Here is a 17,204-nt window from a genome sequence, read left to right on the forward strand (position 1 = left end):
GACTCACTGCCAAGCTTATTCAACTACGATTCCCCAACTGGATCATTCATTTAATACAAAACTATCTTAAAAAAAGAGAATTTTATACACAAATTGGTAATGGTAAATCTTCACCACACACCATTCTTGCTGGAGTTCCCCAAGGATCCATACTTGGCCCTTTACTGTTTTCAATATATATCTCAGATATTCCAAACCCAACAAATTCCCTACTAGCTTTATATGCTGATGACACTGCCATTATTACCTCCTCTTGGAGCCTCCCCCTCATACGTACAAGATTGCAAAAAGCTCTTTTATCATTATACAAATACTTTTCTGACTGGAAACTCTCTATTAATGCCAGCAAAACTCAAGCCATTTATTTCTCCAGACGTATAAAAATACAAGTTCCTCCTTCATTATCTCTTCAAGGAATCACAATCCCCTGGTCTCAAACAGTCAACTATCTAGGAACAGTATTTGATTCTAAATTTACTTGGAAACCTGCAATAATAGACAGGAATACTAAAGCCTTAAAAATCATTGGTGCTGCTTCTAAATTACTTAGAAATTCCTCAAAATTAAAACTTGAATTAAGAATTAAAATATATACTCAATGTATAAGGCCAGCCCTTCTATACGGATCTCAGGTTTGGTGTGCAGCTGCACCCTCTTACATTCAATCCTTACAAGTCCTTCAAAACAAAGCCCTAAAATTTATATTTGGATTACCCAGGGACTTCTCCACAGAAAAATTACATAACAAGGCCAAACTCCCTAGAATTATAGACCTCATTGCAAAATACAATGCTAATTATGACACCTCCACCCATAGTAATCCATTAGTTAATTCCACAAATCCTCTATCCACAGAGCAAATTCCTTACTTAATTAAAATCAGATACCCTCTTTCAAGCAACAGTAAAATAACATAATACAATTCTTTGTTTCAGCTTTTTTATTTTGTTTCAGGTTTTTTTGTAAATTTTTCCTGAATTATTTAATGCATCCCTTACGGACATCATCTCAAGAGTTTCTCAGGACAATATTTCAAGCCAGTGCGCAGTAGGTGTAACCACCTCCCAGCCATTATCATATCAGGTCTCAATAATTTAAAAAAAAAAAAAAAGAAACATGGAGAGCGTTCCAGAATTCTACTTATTCTGTGACAGTTTGGAATGACTTTGAAAAGCAATCTTCAGAATACAATCACGAGAGAAAGAATTAATCGAATTCAACCCCGAATGCTGGCAGGTAACGGTAGTACTGATCCCCCGCTCCAGTTCTCGCTAGTAGTATTTATCCTTCGCGTTTCTCTGCTTAACCAAGATTCGCGTGTACATGCGGTATAGAGTTGTGTTGCGGAAGGCTATTTTTTCACGCAACTTTGCGCCCTGGTCACTGCTTCTACCAAACTTCAAAAATTTTGGGTGACACTGGACAACAAATACTCCAAGCTGCTCAACAACAACAGAGTAATCAAGGTCAAGGATACTGGACGAAGATGCGTCCTAAAGGATAGCGCCCCTTACGCGGCAAGGATTGTCACCTCAGATTCTGGGTCTCACGAAGAAGTGGGGCTATGCTTCTCACCTCCAACAATTCCGTTAGGAGACGCACCAGAGAACTCCCAAAATCTTGCTCATTGGTAAGTTTACACTCTAAAGAACTATACACTTTTGATAAATTGATCACTAAAACAATAGGTACTCACCAAGAGCTTGACACAAACCAATCAGGCGAAGCTTTCCTAACACCCCGCTTCAACTAACGAACCAAAAAGGTTAAAATCTCCGACAACATGGACACTGAGTGCTCCTCTAACTCAGACACTTTTGACTCTGGTACTGATACTCCCACAGTCCCAGTTAAAAATAGGTATGGAATACTCAGCCCATTCTTTCCGGAGCTAGAAAATAACACAGCACCATGTAAAGACACCACAAAACCAACAAAATCTGCACCCTTGGTGGGTCCTTCAAAAGAAAATTCACAGGAAAAGAATCGGGCTATCTCAAAACCCCCTCCAATTTATATTTCTGGGTTTGATGGTAACATCCCACATTTTAAAAAATTTTTGGAAAAGGATCTAGGACTTAATAAAAACTTTAACCTAAAATTGTTAGGAAGCAAGGCAGAGTCAACACCTCCCAACATTGACAATTTCAAGACCCTTAAGTCCGAATTTGAGAATTTCACCATTCCTTTCTTCACATTTACTCTAAACCCTGAAAAGGTTCTTGCTACCGTACTTAAGGGCCTCCCCTTAATTCAGGAATTAATCACAAAAATTCGACACAACGGACTCAACCCTGTCTCAGTCACAATCCTTTCTGGAAAAAACCATGAAAATTCATATTACACCTCATACAAAGTCTGTTTTCCAACTGGAACCACATTCAGTTCCATTAACAAAGTTGGATATCTTTCCTACACTAGAATCTACTGGCATAAGTTCATGTCAAAAAAGACATATACCCAGTGCTTCAACTGTCAAGCTTTTGGATATTCTTCCCAAAATTGTGGCTTTAAACCTAAATGTGTCAAATGCGTGGGCAATCACCGCTCTATGGAATGTACAAAATCCCGTGATACTCCTCCTACTTGTGCGAACTGCTCTGGCTGACATACAGCAAATTTTAGCCAATGCCCCTCACTAGAAAAGTTTCTAGCCCACAGACGCTCAAAGGAATTACCCAAACAAGTCCCCTGCGATAGACCACTTCCAGCCTCCTATGTCGGACCCAACGTCTCTTACAAACAAGCTTGTTCCCCAAAAGATACAATTACAGTCCCTGCACAACCCTCTCAGGCAGATCAAAGACCTAAGTGTTCCCCACCTCAAAACTCCACACATCCGTTTGACAACATCATGTCCACCTTTCGTGAGATTGATGAGCTCTGTAACATGGAAAAAATGTTAGCTACAGCTCAGGAACTCTTAACTCGTCTAAAGAAATGTAATTCTAACTTTGAAAAGTTGCAAGCCTTCATGACTGTCTCAAAAATGCTTGACTAATGGCTTTTTCCGGAAAATCCTCCTATGGAACGCAGGCTCCTTAGCCCCAAGAAAAAACGAACTGATGCTTGCCTTCAAGAAACATGAGGTTCATGTAGCCCTCATCACAGAAACATGGCTTGCTCCTGCTACTGTTTTCACTATCCCTGGATTTTAAATTATAAGATGTGATAGAACACATGACCCTCGAGGGGGAGTGGCCACCCTAATCCACAATTCTCTAAACTTTCAGACCGTAAATACCAGGCTCCCAAAAAAAATAGAGGCTGCTTTCATTAAAATTCTGTTTCCCTCCTTATTCATTGGAGTAGTCTATAACCCCCCAAGAACACTTTAAACGCTGGGGACCTCGACATAATCACGGGAGTGGGCTATCCTTTAATAGTGGATGGTGACCTCAATGCCAGACATACCTCGTGGAATAACTGCACTAACAATAGATCAGGAATAAACCTATTTAATCACTCACAACGTGAATCCTACTCAATCCGTCACCCAGACGACTTTACGTTTCACGGCAATAGTAAAAACGAACCTTCTACCCTTGACTTATTCTTGATCAATCAACCCTATCTTCTTGAATGCTCCACCACAGAGGATTTCTCCTTCTCTCACCGTGCAGTTCTACTCTGGAAGGAAGGCAGTAAATTACGACCCCCTGATGCCAAACGCACAGTCGACTGGAAATTATACGGAAAACTAACACATAACTTCCAAATTCATACTCACCACCCTCAAATACAAGACATAGACTCGTGTATTAACTCACTCAACAAGCACTTAAAAACAGCACACAGTAGAGCCTCCTCATTCTCCACAAACAATTGTGAATACACACATGACACACTTCTAAAAGCACTCATCGGACTCAGGAGAAGATACAGAAAAATGCACCAAACAACAGGACACTCCTTCTTTAAAGAACAGATGTCATTCCTAACCAAACAGATTAACTCAAGGCTCAGAAGAGAACCATCTCAGAAGAGAAGATTGGAATCAAAAAACCAAATCTTTAAAAAAAACCAGATCCCACCTTCTGGAATACATACAAACCCCTCACCAAGAAGTACAACCCACTACCACCCCTCGCTGTAAACAGTACTCTAGTAACAGAAAATGCAGCCAGAGCTAATACACTAGCCCGCGAATTCGTATATACACACAGTACAGCGGCTAACCTAACCTCGATACACGAAACTACAGTAAATTCCTTCATAACTAACATGGACAACTCGACACCAGTAGACCCTCTGGGTGAATTTTACATCTCACTAAACGCAGTGTTTCAAACAATACAGTCCTTGAAGGAAAACAAAGCTCCTGGTCCAGATGGCATCAACGACTTGATGCTGAAACACGCCTCAAGAAAAGTTATCCTACAAATATTCTACATTTTCCGTTCCCCCATAAAACTTATATTAATTACTTATATCCGTATGTGCGAATAACTCAAAGGATTCTGACCGTATCGTCACTCTCTATCTCTCTCTCCCTCTTATGCAGTAGCTCCCGTGTAAAAAAGAGATAGAGACTGTTAGTGCGATTGGAATTGTTATAACGTATTGTCTATAATTTCGTTGTGAAAACCATTTCTGAAGATTCGGTCAATAATATCGAAATGAAGATCGTCGTCCGGGCAATGCACGAACGCAAGCGCTCGGTTGTCGGCTAGAGCATCACTAGTAAGACGACATGGGAGAGAACAGATCGTAAGTACCTTGACATTTACTATCCCTGATTTTTCTATTATAACAAAATCATGTTATAATTCATTGAAAGCATGTCTAGAAAAAGTACATTTATGTCTCTTTTTACATAATTTAAGTTTATATAAATTTTTTAACATGCTTAGTACCGGCTGTTACTAACCAAAACTCGGAGTCGGAGGCAGTGAACATGTTAAATGTCAACTCGTGATTTCGTTTAAAACACTTTTTAAGTTATAACACTTGTATTACTGAATATCAGCAGAATCTCGTTATTGTAATTAAGTTACTTTTCGCCAAGTTCTGCCACCCACAACATAGAACAAAACAAATGTAGTAAATCACATACTTACAAAAACGTTATGGGTGTTTCGACGCTGTATCTAGGCCTCAGGCAGTGGAAATTCTTCGATAAAATACAAAAAAAAATGCAGAAAAAAGTTCAAATTTATGTACCTATGTGTTAGATATGTATTTATAAACGAAAATTTGTATAAAACAATTAAAGTATTTGTGAAATACCGTTATATGTAATTTAAATATTTAAAAGAAGTAGTTTTTTTCGTACTGGGTATTGAAGCTGGGACGTATTACCACCGACTAGGTAATAATAGACCTAACATCCTATGTATTTTTCTGTCCCTGATTTTTGGGGTGCTAGCACCCCATTATCATTTTAGTGTCACCGCCAATATTACCGGCGAAGTCTCAAAGTAGATTGCAACGCTACGAATTTTCGGAATTACAATTAAAATGGAGTAGGCAGGTTATATTAAGCCCGCAATTTTTGAATGTTTATGTAAGAGTAATAGTTAATAACTATATTGCGAATTTCATTCATTTCTGCCAAAATATAGAAAATATGAAGAATATAAATCAAGTTGCAATATTTAGAAAATAAGACAAACTACTTACATAAATAATAACTATACTCTACGTATCAGCCATTGAGATATTAAAGTTTAACATTTTGTAATGTATTAAGCTATTAAACAGTACAATTTTCTAACGATTTAAACTATTAAAGTATAAAAACTTCTTAATGTACATATATTAATGTATATAACTAAAAAAAATCATGGTACTAAGAAACAATATTTGTTATATGTTGTAATAGTTGCATAATAACTTACTTTAACTTGCAATCTTTGTAAAGTTTCAAAGTATAAAGTAGTAAAGTTTCAAAGTTTCAAAGTATTTCGAAGTAAATAGTAATAATAAATAAACATAATAATTATAGTATATAAACAAGCTAAATGAGAGCACCTACATACTTGTCCTGTTTATTATTACACAATGTAATTTAACAATGGAAAGAATTTTTCCCAGTCATTCTTTTTACGAGATTTCAAGGTCACTGATATTTTTGAAACGAGATTCTATATTTTTTTCTATATTCTTCTGGAGGATATCTATAAGAATATATTTAACTTTCTTAATACTCGTAACGTTTCAATTATTATTTCGTAAGATGACTTGCTATAAATAACGCTCTGATCTTTTAAATAGAACTGGAAAAAATCCGTTAAATTATTGTTTATAATAATAAACAATTTTAAAATTTAGATATGGTTCTCTGATTCAATTTGTTTGGATAAATTTGTAAGAAATTGTATTGAAATTTATTTGTCAGAAAAATACGAAGAATAAGAAATCTGTTCCTTAGACAATGGTTGGGGTAAGTGCTGTGGGGTTCATCACAGTCCTGTTACCGAAAGGCATAGCCTTCCCCACTCCGTGGTCAGATCTTTTAGGAACAATATTCCCATTCTTTAGCAATACGGTGTCGGGCCGCTTGCCTTCCTTAAACACTCGCTCTTCTTTGAAACAGTCACACAACACCCAATAACTGGAAGGCCAAACGTAGCCATCAGCCATCAGGCGCCAACGGGACTGTTTAATCTCATGCACCTTCAATCAGCCACAGGCAGACTAAGACCCTATTACCCTATCATAAATCCCTCAAAGACACATTCTCGTTCGGATAACCGTCCCAAACTCTCTCTCAAAATACCTTAACGCTAGCATATTTAATTATTTAAGTTGGAATTTGTTTTTCATGGTCTTCTTAATTAGTTAGTTCATTATTTTTATGTAAAAGAACATATTATATTTTCATATATATGTTTATATTTATATATCATGAAGAGACAAAAGTAACGACATGACTATATGTATAACTATGCAAAATAACATTTTTTTACAATGTTTTAATTCGTAACACATAGTATGTGAGCTAAAGCGTGGGTGGGCAAAGCTGCTTTTCTATATTGAATGAACTGTCAAATTCGACTCTATTCTGAGAAGTTACACGTATGTAAGCACACACACTATTCGATATTTCACCACAGGTTGAAATAGTTCTCCACGTAAACGTTATTCGTGAGTAGAGGTCGCCTAATTCAGTCTACAAACTATGCATCGGTAAGGCAGTTTGACCTGAGACACAAAACCCCATTGAATGTTAGGTCTATCATTATCTGGTCGGTGGTATTACTTATAATGAAACTATGATCTGTAACTACCTAATCGCTTGTTTTGAGAATACTAACACGCAGTTCTATAGTACAGTGCAGAATAACACAGATGGCAGTAGTATATACTTCAACTGTGGAGTCTACCACATAAAGAAGAACTGGAAACAGGAAGCTAGCGTCATTGAAAATTCAATTTACGCGCGTTATTTAATTTGTTTGGTAATTCAATTATTAATTTGTTTATGATAACGATAGGATTGAATTGATTTCTGAGATTGTGAAAAGAACAGACGTGTATTTTGGGAGAAATTTAGAATATATATTTATTCCATAAATATTGTGGTGTTTAATACAAAAGAGTCGCTACACAACCACAATTCCCGTTTGATTCCTCGGTTACTTCTTTTACCCATCGAACTTGGCCGCATTTTATTTGATATAAAATAACAACAAATAATTATTTGAAATAATGAACTATTTCAAATACTTTACTGTTTTTATTTTATAAATAGCTTTAAAAAGGTAACTTCAATTTGTGTTTAAATCAAATAAATTATTTTCAAATAATTTTTTATTTGTGTTAGTTTACTCCGATAAAATACCAAATAATTTGACATAAACTGTTAATAAACTAAAGTAATTAATAAACTTAGAATCCAAGATTTTTACAATGTAGCCATATTTGTTATATAATCCAAAGAAACATTATTTGTCTCCAAATAAATTGTAACATGATTATTTCAAATAAAATATAACCAAATAAGATAATATATTATTTGAATGATTATTTTTCAAGTAGTTTGTTTTTATAATGTCTAGGGCTGTTACCCATAAATTTATTTTATGCACTGTTCTTTAGGTTCACGATCTCTAGTCCACTTTATCTTTCTGTCAGTGCGATGTTGCAATGCTCTATGATTGTGGCTCGAACGTTGGCATCACTGGTTAACACCGGGTCAGTCGATAACAACGTTCAGTAGAAAGCGCGAATCACGTGGTGTTCTATTTTCATCGTTGCTTGATGAAATAATTTACTCCCCATGCAACGACCTCTTCTATCCAGTTTACATTCTCATTTCCGTAACATGAAATCGACGAAACAACTGTTCACGATCAACGACCCATGGTTCTGCAACTTGTCTACTTTATCGGCTATCAGATGATTCGTGAAAGGTTAGAAAATACTTTATTCATTTAATATGGTAGTGATAACACGAATCTAATAGCTAGTAAAAATTGTAAAGTAACAGTCAACATTCTCTTATCTGACTATCGTGCAATCAAGAAACATGTGACCCAGTCCTGCCGAACTCGTTGGTCACTGCGAATCTCTCCCATTATTTCTTGGCGATGCACGTGTGAATAGCGACACACTATTGCAATTATGTAAAAATCAATCGTTGCCAGTTCGTTTACATTCTTATCTAGTAGTTATTTGAAAATTACCTTCAGTTCACGTGTGATATTTACTAAGAGTGTTTCCGTTCACAAACTAGTATACAGCTCCTTGTTTAGAGTATAAGTGATTGTATAGATAGTGTATTTAGATTGTCATTAAAGACAGTTATTATGTGTTTGGAGTCAAGTGTGGAGTATAGAAAGTGTTTCCTGGTTTTATGTCAACGATAAATGGAATGAGATTAAGTTGTGAACGTAGTTCCTTCCATTGTAAGAGTGAAGTGAATAACTGATAGTCCTCGGTTTGAATCTCCCGTAATAGTATCGATGATCATATAATCGATTGTCTTAGCGGAATTCTTATCCAGTTGCATCAGAAATTGATATTGAATTTGTATAGGTATCTTTTTTCCATTCTTTACACAGTTTCTATTTATAATTTTAGATTGAAAGTACCGATGGTTTTAAGTGCCAATTTAAAAAAATTGCGATAAATATTAAGAACGATAGCAACAAGTGTCATTACTGGTTTACTTTGCTTTTCAGAAGACGTTATGCAAGTATAAACATAGAATTGTAATCTCGACTGCATGGTTTAAAAAATAATTTAATTGTATATTCATTTATATTTCTTTATTTTTGGAAATCCTACGTTTTGGCACAGAGCCTCAATTACTATCAGTCTACAATTACTTTCGAAATTACATAATTACTAAAAACATTTGACAAAATTCTAAGCTTTTAATAGTTTCAAAAATCACCATTTCTGTGTTGCGTTCTTTGATTTAAGTTAGTTTAAAGAAGAGGGAAACTTGGAAAACGTTATCACATTTTCTCTTTCATTTATCGTATGTCTTGGTAATTTCCATTTATTCACAATAAGGACTTCACAATAAGTTTCAGTCCATTAACAATAACATATAAATATTATATCCTACGAGCTAATATTCCGTTTTTATTCTAAAAAAAAAAAAATTGCAACTAAAATGCAAATATTAAACTCGATAAGAGTTCTAAATCTTTGATGTTTTTTTAATATGGCTAAATGACATACCACATGTGCATAGAGTTAGTTCACAGGTTTGTTTATTGTAGTAGCACGGTGTCTCATTTCGCACCATTTCAGCAAACTTTTTCCGCAGATCCAGTAACTCAATGCGGCCGTAGAAGTGTGAATACGATAGTAGACGCGTGTCAGTATTGCAATAATGATCACATGATATGATCAGTCTGCAGAGCTTGCAGGATACTGCCGATTTTTAATTCTTTAATGTCATTTTAAGGGACATGATGAACATGGAAGAAGAGGTAAGTAAATTGTCAAACGAAATTTGTATTTCTATAAAATTTTCAAACGAACACTCACAGCCGACTCTAGTGGTAGCCATGCTGAATGAAAAACAGCAACACTACGGAAGTCCGATTTTTCTCTGGATAAACAGAGATATATAGTACTTCGTACTCTTTCTATCAAGTGCAAAATCAGACTCTCGCAATGTCGTTGTTTTTCGTTGAGCATAACTAGTACTTGAGTCAACTGTGACATTGTTTATAATTATCATTCACTTTGATTCACTTACAAGGAACATCAAGAGGTAAGAGGCAGACGACGATTTTTATAAAACTTTACAAATTTATAAAATAGCTAAAAATATTCGACACATTTTTTGTCGGCAAATGACCACAATATCTCAGGAACTGTTTCGTATAAATTATTAAAAAATGCGTTTTCAAAGAATACATTGAATTCTACAAACAGATTTTCAAAGTTTTAATTCCTTAGAAGTGTATAGATATTACAAAATGATTTGTTTTGTTTAAAAAAGAAGCTGTTGTTTCATTTTTACACAAATTTGTGCACATAGACTGTATGCTAAAAAGACAAATGCAAAAATATTCACTTATAGATTTTTAAGTTCTTTTTAAGTTCAAACAATATAGGTACCTATTGTTTGTACTGACCAGAACATTTCTAGTCTAATTACTACTAATATAATGATTATGAAATTTTATGGTATTCCAAATTCTTGTAAAGTATTATAGATTTTTAAACATTCTATGATGATAATAATGAAGAATAAATTCTGTATTCAAAATTACATATTTAGTAGGTAATTTAAGCTCGTATATATATATGTATATATATATACATGAAATAACTTTCGTGGTATTGTGGATAATTTTTCACTCTCAATTTTAAGGACTATTTTCATCATATCAAGACGTTTGCTGATTGAAAAAAGATACATCTTGAATATTTTTAACTACTCCATAAATTTACAAAGTTCCATCAAAATCAACGTCTAACACTTAACTGATGTATTAAATGTAATAAATATTTAAAAAGATAATAGATGAAAGTATTTTATTTTAGTTCCTTAAATAACTTAGAAATAATATGTTATTTTACTATCGTATGTAAAAATTTAATTAATCATTTAAAATACTAACACAATAATTATTTCGAGGTATAATGTGTATTTAATAGACTTACTACTAAAATACGTATTTAAAATACTATTTATTGGTATATTAACTATTTCACAAATTATTTTATAATTTGTATAATCATTACATCCAGTATTAGATAGAGAAATAAACATATTTGTGTATAGTCGCCTATTTCAAATATTTGCTTTCTTCAGAAAGTAATGAAAATATGAATGGTTAGAAACACATATTAGAATTCACAAAAATCAGATATCAAATAAAATTTCTGCTTCGAGCATTCTTGTACGACATGATACATCATACAATTGTATTTTCAATCATTTTTTACGTAATGCTTAGATAAGGAAGGTTGTGCAATAAGATAATTTGTAGCTACAAGCGATTTAATACGCGCGTAAATATTTACACACTGAAAATTTCGTTGCATTCTTCATGAATGATTAAATGTAGAAGAACAAATTGTTTTCATGAATTCCACATCTATACGGCTTGTTTTAAAAGCTTGGTTATCAAAAATAATTACCTGTTTTATACTACATACTTTAAGAAGCAAGTTACAATGAAATGAAGAAACGAAAATTTAATTTTAATTATTTATTTAATATAGTATAGTGTAGTACATATATCTTGAATTTTACAAAAAAAAAAATTGTCTTTCTAAAAACTATGTTAAAAGATGTTTCAAACTATAGTGTTTTGATCAATATTAATTAAAGAATTAGATATTACACACAATTTATATTGTAGGATATAAGTTCATTTCTTATGGTGTGACATGTGTAATCATATTCTTTCAATTATGCAAGTAAACTAAATTGCTTCATGAATTCTTTTTTGGAAATTGTTCATTGACCTAAAAAATTTGTTTTCCTCCTTTTCAGCCAAGATTGCCGAGTGAACCACATACAATATGGAAAAAATCTTTCGGATGGATACAGTACATATCGGTAGAGCCGACGATGTGGCTCTTCATGATGGCATACATGATAACCTCGGTGGTCGAACAAGCATTTTTCGTTCACAAATCTTGTCGCGTCGACCACGGTTATTCCGAGGAAATCTGCGCTAAACTAAATGAAAACGAAACCATCAAAACGGCTGTCCAGGTAAGTCTTCACCAATTAACACTTGCCCGTTTTCTGTACATTCATATTTCACGTGAATCTAGATTCGAATTAACATCGTTAAAATAATACAATGATAAGGAAGCATTATCACGCTGATGAAATTTTGAGGGAAGGAAGGAGTTATAAATTCTTTTTTGCAGAATGAACAATATTTGATTACTTGCTTACGATAAGCACGTTAATATTTGATAATGAATATTTTCGAAGGAACATTTTATTATCAAATCTCTTAAAATATATGTTCCGAAACTTTTAGGACTCGTTACAAATAAATTATCGGAAACTTCTTCTAAACAGCTATTCAAGTTCCCAATATCTACGATTATGCAGATCCTATAAAAACCCAAAGAAGTCGAGAAGTTGGAACCTTCTCGTTACATAAGTTGATGAATTCCAGGTGACTGTTTCGGATTTCCATCAGTGGAATAATATAGCAGGCCACATAGTACCTATAATCTTAGCCTTATTCTTCGGAAACTGGAGCGATCGACGTGGGCGAAAAATGCCTTTAATTCTGGGTTTGATAGGGAAGTTCATCTACTCCTTCATGATTGTGGTTAATTCCCTGATGGACTCATGGAACCTGAATACAGTCGTTTACTCAGCAAGCCTCCCCATGGGAATGCTAGGCGGTGATGTTGCCATTTTTGGCAGTTGTTTTACATACATATCAGATATATCTTCGGTTCGGCACAGAACCTTAAGAATCACTATACTAGACGTCGTGTACCTGAGCACTATGCCCACTGGTAATGAAATTTTATTACAGAAAGAGCGATTGAGATTTAAAGTTGGCAAAGAAGTATTAAGTCAATTTTTTTCGAAGATAAACAAAAAAAATAGAACAAAAATTCCATGATTAGTTTTTGAGAAAACAATAAGTGTAGTAAAAACCTTTAGATTAGTGCAAAATTGCAAGAACTACGTTTCTTTGATGGAGTTGGTATGATTACAACAAATAACTTCTCTGTCATGTCATGCGGTTTTCATGAAAGAAGTATTTAAAATTATGTACGTTAACCGTTCATCTATCTGTCTTATGAAAATATTTTTATTTTGAGATGATCAATTATTTTCTTTTTCAATACTATATACGTGGGGATTAAAAAAAACTCAGTGATATTTGTGCTGGGCAGTTTATTTTAGTGTAATCGGATGTCAAGGGTGGATTAGTCTCTTCGTTTTTCTGATATACATACATATATAGTGTTAAATTTATATTGCATAGAAAATTTTAATGAACAAAAATTATGATTCGTGGAAATTGTCATTGAACAAGCTTTCCTTAGTGAAGAGATGCTAAAAAAGTCTGAATTTCACATGAATTACAGTTGTAACCTATAATTTAATGACTAAACAAATGCCAAGTTTGAAATAAAACTATTAGTGAAAATTCTTTCAGTACTTTTCTAGAATTTCTAGAATTCTCTAAAAAAAAAAAGCATATTAAATACATTTAAATCAAAATAATTAATCGGAAATTAGACAAAATTCGTCTGTAAGATATGTATCTTTCCAATTCTAATCAATTTCATAAGCTATTTTAAATTTCTGTTTCCAGGTGTGGCACTCGGATCCTATCTCTACACCAATGTAGCCAAATCATCATACACAATTATGTTTATTATTAATACAAGCCTACTGGCACTGGCGATACTGTATTCATTGATAAGACTCAAATGGCAAACACTGCCGCGACAACAGCCATTTTTAGGCACTAATTTGCTAATGGACTTCTTTGATAAGGAACACGTAATTACAACCATGAAGACAATGACGAAATCAAGACCAAGACATGGAAAACTTTATTTGTGGCTACTTTTGTTAATCATGATGTTATATACGTTTCAAAGGGACGAAAAACCTATGAGCTACTTGTATACACAGCTGAAGTTCAAGTGGGACGTGACCAAATTCAGTAACTTCAGAACATTCCAATCGACCATCTTTGTCTTAGGTTAGTTTTCAAAATGTCTATCAAAATGGAAATCAAGAGCAGCGGGATTGCGATCACACTTGTAGTATTTTATCATTAGATGTGTGTTACATATTAAATTTTTTGAATTGAAATAGAGAACACCTAAAGCTTGGGAATTCGTTGAACAAGAACTTACAACCAGACAGTCACTGTCAAAATTCATTGAGGGAGTATTCCAACTTGAAGATGTCAATTTTAGGCAATTCTTAAAGTATTATTATATACTTCCAAACCAAAAGTTTTGAAACTTTTCCTAACATAATGTAATTTTCATGCAATTATCCTTATTATTATTCAAGTTAGTACATGTTTTCCGTAGTGTATCGGTTTGAATGGCTATCAAATTTTACATATACGTAAAAGATGGTCTTTTATCTGCCGAACTTGAATTATGTCAATGGTATGCAATTGTTTTTTGTTACTGCTCACATAAATATAAAATTTTAATTGCCATTTTGCTAAAATACATTTTCTCTGCTTTTATCTAGTTCGGATGGTAACTACACTCAGATTGACTAAGACTATCTTTGATTTTTCAAATTCAAATAAATGCAACAACGTGAGTTGTGATAACCTTTTAGAACAATACACTGCGAGAAACAAGTAATAATAAAGATAAGTGCATGAAAATTACACTGTATTATCTTGGAAAAATAAGTAAACATGGAAGAAAGGTTCAAACTCATGGTCTGTAGTTATATAACAATTCTTTATTCTAAAAATTCTAAATATGTATAAAATAATATATAAAAATTCTAAAAATTGTCCAAAATCGATGCTTTCGAGTGGAAATCAGAATCATGTATTATTCAGAAATTCTAAAACAGTGTATTTTAAACAAGTAGTGCGTTTTCATCATTATTTTCATAAAACAAATTCCAGTAACATTATTATAACATTTATATGTTGTACAATGTACACAAATTCAATATAAGATTATTTAGAATACTGGCTTGAAATAAGTAAACAAACAAATTTATAATAAATCACGAAAAAATGCAGCGTAATAGAATCAGTACCTAAATATTAAATATTTACGAGGCCTATAAATGCTGAACAAAATATTTTCAGCCATTCGTTTTTATGTATACATATTTCACTCTTAACCTTCGGAAAGCTGACTGTTTGGAACTGCTTCATCGGTAAGCTGCCACGGGGTCAAAAATGACCCGACATTGGCTAGGCGGAAATGAAACATAATTTAAACTTAGACCGACATTTCTGCATCTTATGAATCTCAGCTCTAAATGATTTTTAATGGTAACTATGTATTGTACATATACCCTTGCTCGAAAAATCGCCGTTTCTCAAATGATTTTTACATAAATTTTTAAAAACAAATAGTTACAGGTGAAGTGACGATAACAATCCCGACGCATTTGATCTGTCTTACTTCATCAATTATATAGAACTTGTAATAAATGTAGTAGTATGTTCATTATTACTCACAACAATTTTAGTTTATAGATACATAATAGTAAGTTTATTTGACAAGCAAATATTTCCTGGTTTATATTTTCTAATCGACTTAAGTGAAAGGAGAAATCCCTGTTCCATATACGAGACTTTCACTCACAAACACTTCTTGACTCTTCCTGTGAAACCAATAATTTTAATCTCGTAGTAAATGATGAGATTTTTTTCAGCAATGCTAATTGGCGTACCAGTAATGAGCAAACTGATGGGAATTAGAGACACCATAATCGTGGCAATCGGTGCGATAGCGCACGCTGCTGGGAGAGTGATATTTGCTTTGGCTAAAATTCCAGAATTATTCTACGTTGGTAATTAAGTTATAATTTTGTATTAAATACACCTAAACAAATAATTGACCTATATCGTAATATTTTTTGTGTTTACAATATTCACACTAATTGCAAAATATTTATATATCTTCTACTTATTTAGGTAATAAAAACTTTGTTATTGAAAATTATTGAACATTGTTAGGTGCTGCTGTGGCTGCATTGGGTCCTGTGGTGGCACCCGTTCTGAGGTCAATGACTTCTAAACTCATCCCCGTAGAGGAACGAGGTGAGTAAACAGCAAAAGTATATTTACTTTTGTTACACTTTAATCTTTTTTCATGAACACAGGGAAAGTATTCGCCTTGCTTTCGGTTTGTGATAATGCGGTACCTTTATTCAGTGGTATACTGTATTCTCAACTTTATAACGCAACAATAAACACAGGACCGAATTCCATCTACTGGTTAACATTTGCTACTCAAATTTCAGTCCTGTTTCTCATTTTGTGAGTAAAATCGCGATAAAAATTTAATTTTAAATATTTCGTTTTGTACCAACTGTTAAATAACGGTTTTGTCTAATACCTACAAAAATTTAATACATGTAAACGATAAAATTATATTATGAATTTTTCTAGAGTAATTCATTTTACTACGAAGAAAAACTACCATCTGGGTGATGATGACTATAAAGATTACGAAACAGAATATCCATCTTTGTCTTCTACTTCAGATATAAACAGCTCTATTGATCGTGACAGAAAATAACATTTAAACTGAGAATAAACTTCTATTCTCAACTTTTAGTACCAGACTGCCTTTAGACTAACTAGGAAGTGGAATTATTTTTAACTTTACCGATTAATTGATAAAAATGAATAGAAAAGAAATTATTCAAAACCTTGAATCATTGAAGAAGTTTCTTAGAACATGAGAATTTCTTAGCCTTAATCAAGTATTTGCGTTATACGATAGTGTAAGAACTTTAGTATTACTTATAAATATTTTGTAGTACGAAAATTTTATACACCTCGAATTGTTTGTGCATAAAATATACGCAAGATTCCTATATATTGGGTATACTGTATTATACAATTTAAGATTTGTACTGTTATAAAGAATCTTTGTTATATTTGAAATAAAACATTATTATACAAATGTTACTATGTCTTTTCATTAATTCTTTTTCTAAGAACCTTTCTGCATGTGTTCGATGAGAACTTTCCTGGAATGCTATCAGTACAAAAGAAGAAAGAACAGTAATCTCTTTGGCGTACAATGTGTACGCCAGGATGAAGCATTACGAATTGTATCAATAT

The 17,204-nt window shown here is 33.2% G+C and overlaps 1 protein-coding gene across 3 annotated transcripts; it reads left to right on the plus strand.

Annotated features, from left to right (window-relative positions):
- The first annotated feature begins 8,173 nt into the window (after positions 1 to 8,173).
- Positions 8,174 to 16,974, plus strand: LOC143180603 (putative peptidoglycan muropeptide transporter SLC46). Of its 3 annotated transcripts, none has more exons than XR_013002159.1 (9): positions 8,174 to 8,357; positions 9,725 to 9,890; positions 11,915 to 12,139; positions 12,558 to 12,909; positions 13,722 to 14,117; positions 15,785 to 15,922; positions 16,089 to 16,172; positions 16,287 to 16,391; positions 16,524 to 16,664. XR_013002159.1 is itself a non-coding variant. In XM_076380458.1 (9 exons), the coding sequence occupies exons 2-9, from the start codon at positions 9,870 to 9,872 to the stop codon at positions 16,651 to 16,653; spliced, it is 1,503 nt and encodes a 500-aa protein (XP_076236573.1). In that variant the 5' UTR covers positions 8,175 to 8,357; positions 9,725 to 9,869; the 3' UTR covers positions 16,654 to 16,974. The 3 variants fall into 3 exon arrangements, 2 of the variants coding, with proteins under 2 accessions (XP_076236573.1, XP_076236574.1); XM_076380458.1 differs by having other exon boundaries at positions 8,175 to 8,357; positions 16,235 to 16,391; positions 16,524 to 16,974; XM_076380459.1 differs by lacking the exon at positions 9,725 to 9,890 and having other exon boundaries at positions 8,177 to 8,357; positions 16,235 to 16,391; positions 16,524 to 16,972.
- Positions 16,975 to 17,204: the final 230 nt, after the last annotated feature.

Source organism: Calliopsis andreniformis, chromosome 6, assembly GCF_051401765.1.
Source record: "Calliopsis andreniformis isolate RMS-2024a chromosome 6, iyCalAndr_principal, whole genome shotgun sequence".
Classification (NCBI taxonomy): domain Eukaryota; kingdom Metazoa; phylum Arthropoda; class Insecta; order Hymenoptera; family Andrenidae; genus Calliopsis; species Calliopsis andreniformis.

Coding starts and splice junctions, on each gene's coding strand:
- LOC143180603 (XM_076380458.1), top strand. CDS start 9,870: ATGATGAACATGGAAGAAGAG. Junction 12,140..12,557: donor CCATCAAAACGGCTGTCCAG/GTAAGTCTTCAC, acceptor GATGAATTCCAG/GTGACTGTTTCGGATTTCCA. Junction 12,910..13,721: donor CCTGAGCACTATGCCCACTG/GTAATGAAATTT, acceptor TTCTGTTTCCAG/GTGTGGCACTCGGATCCTAT.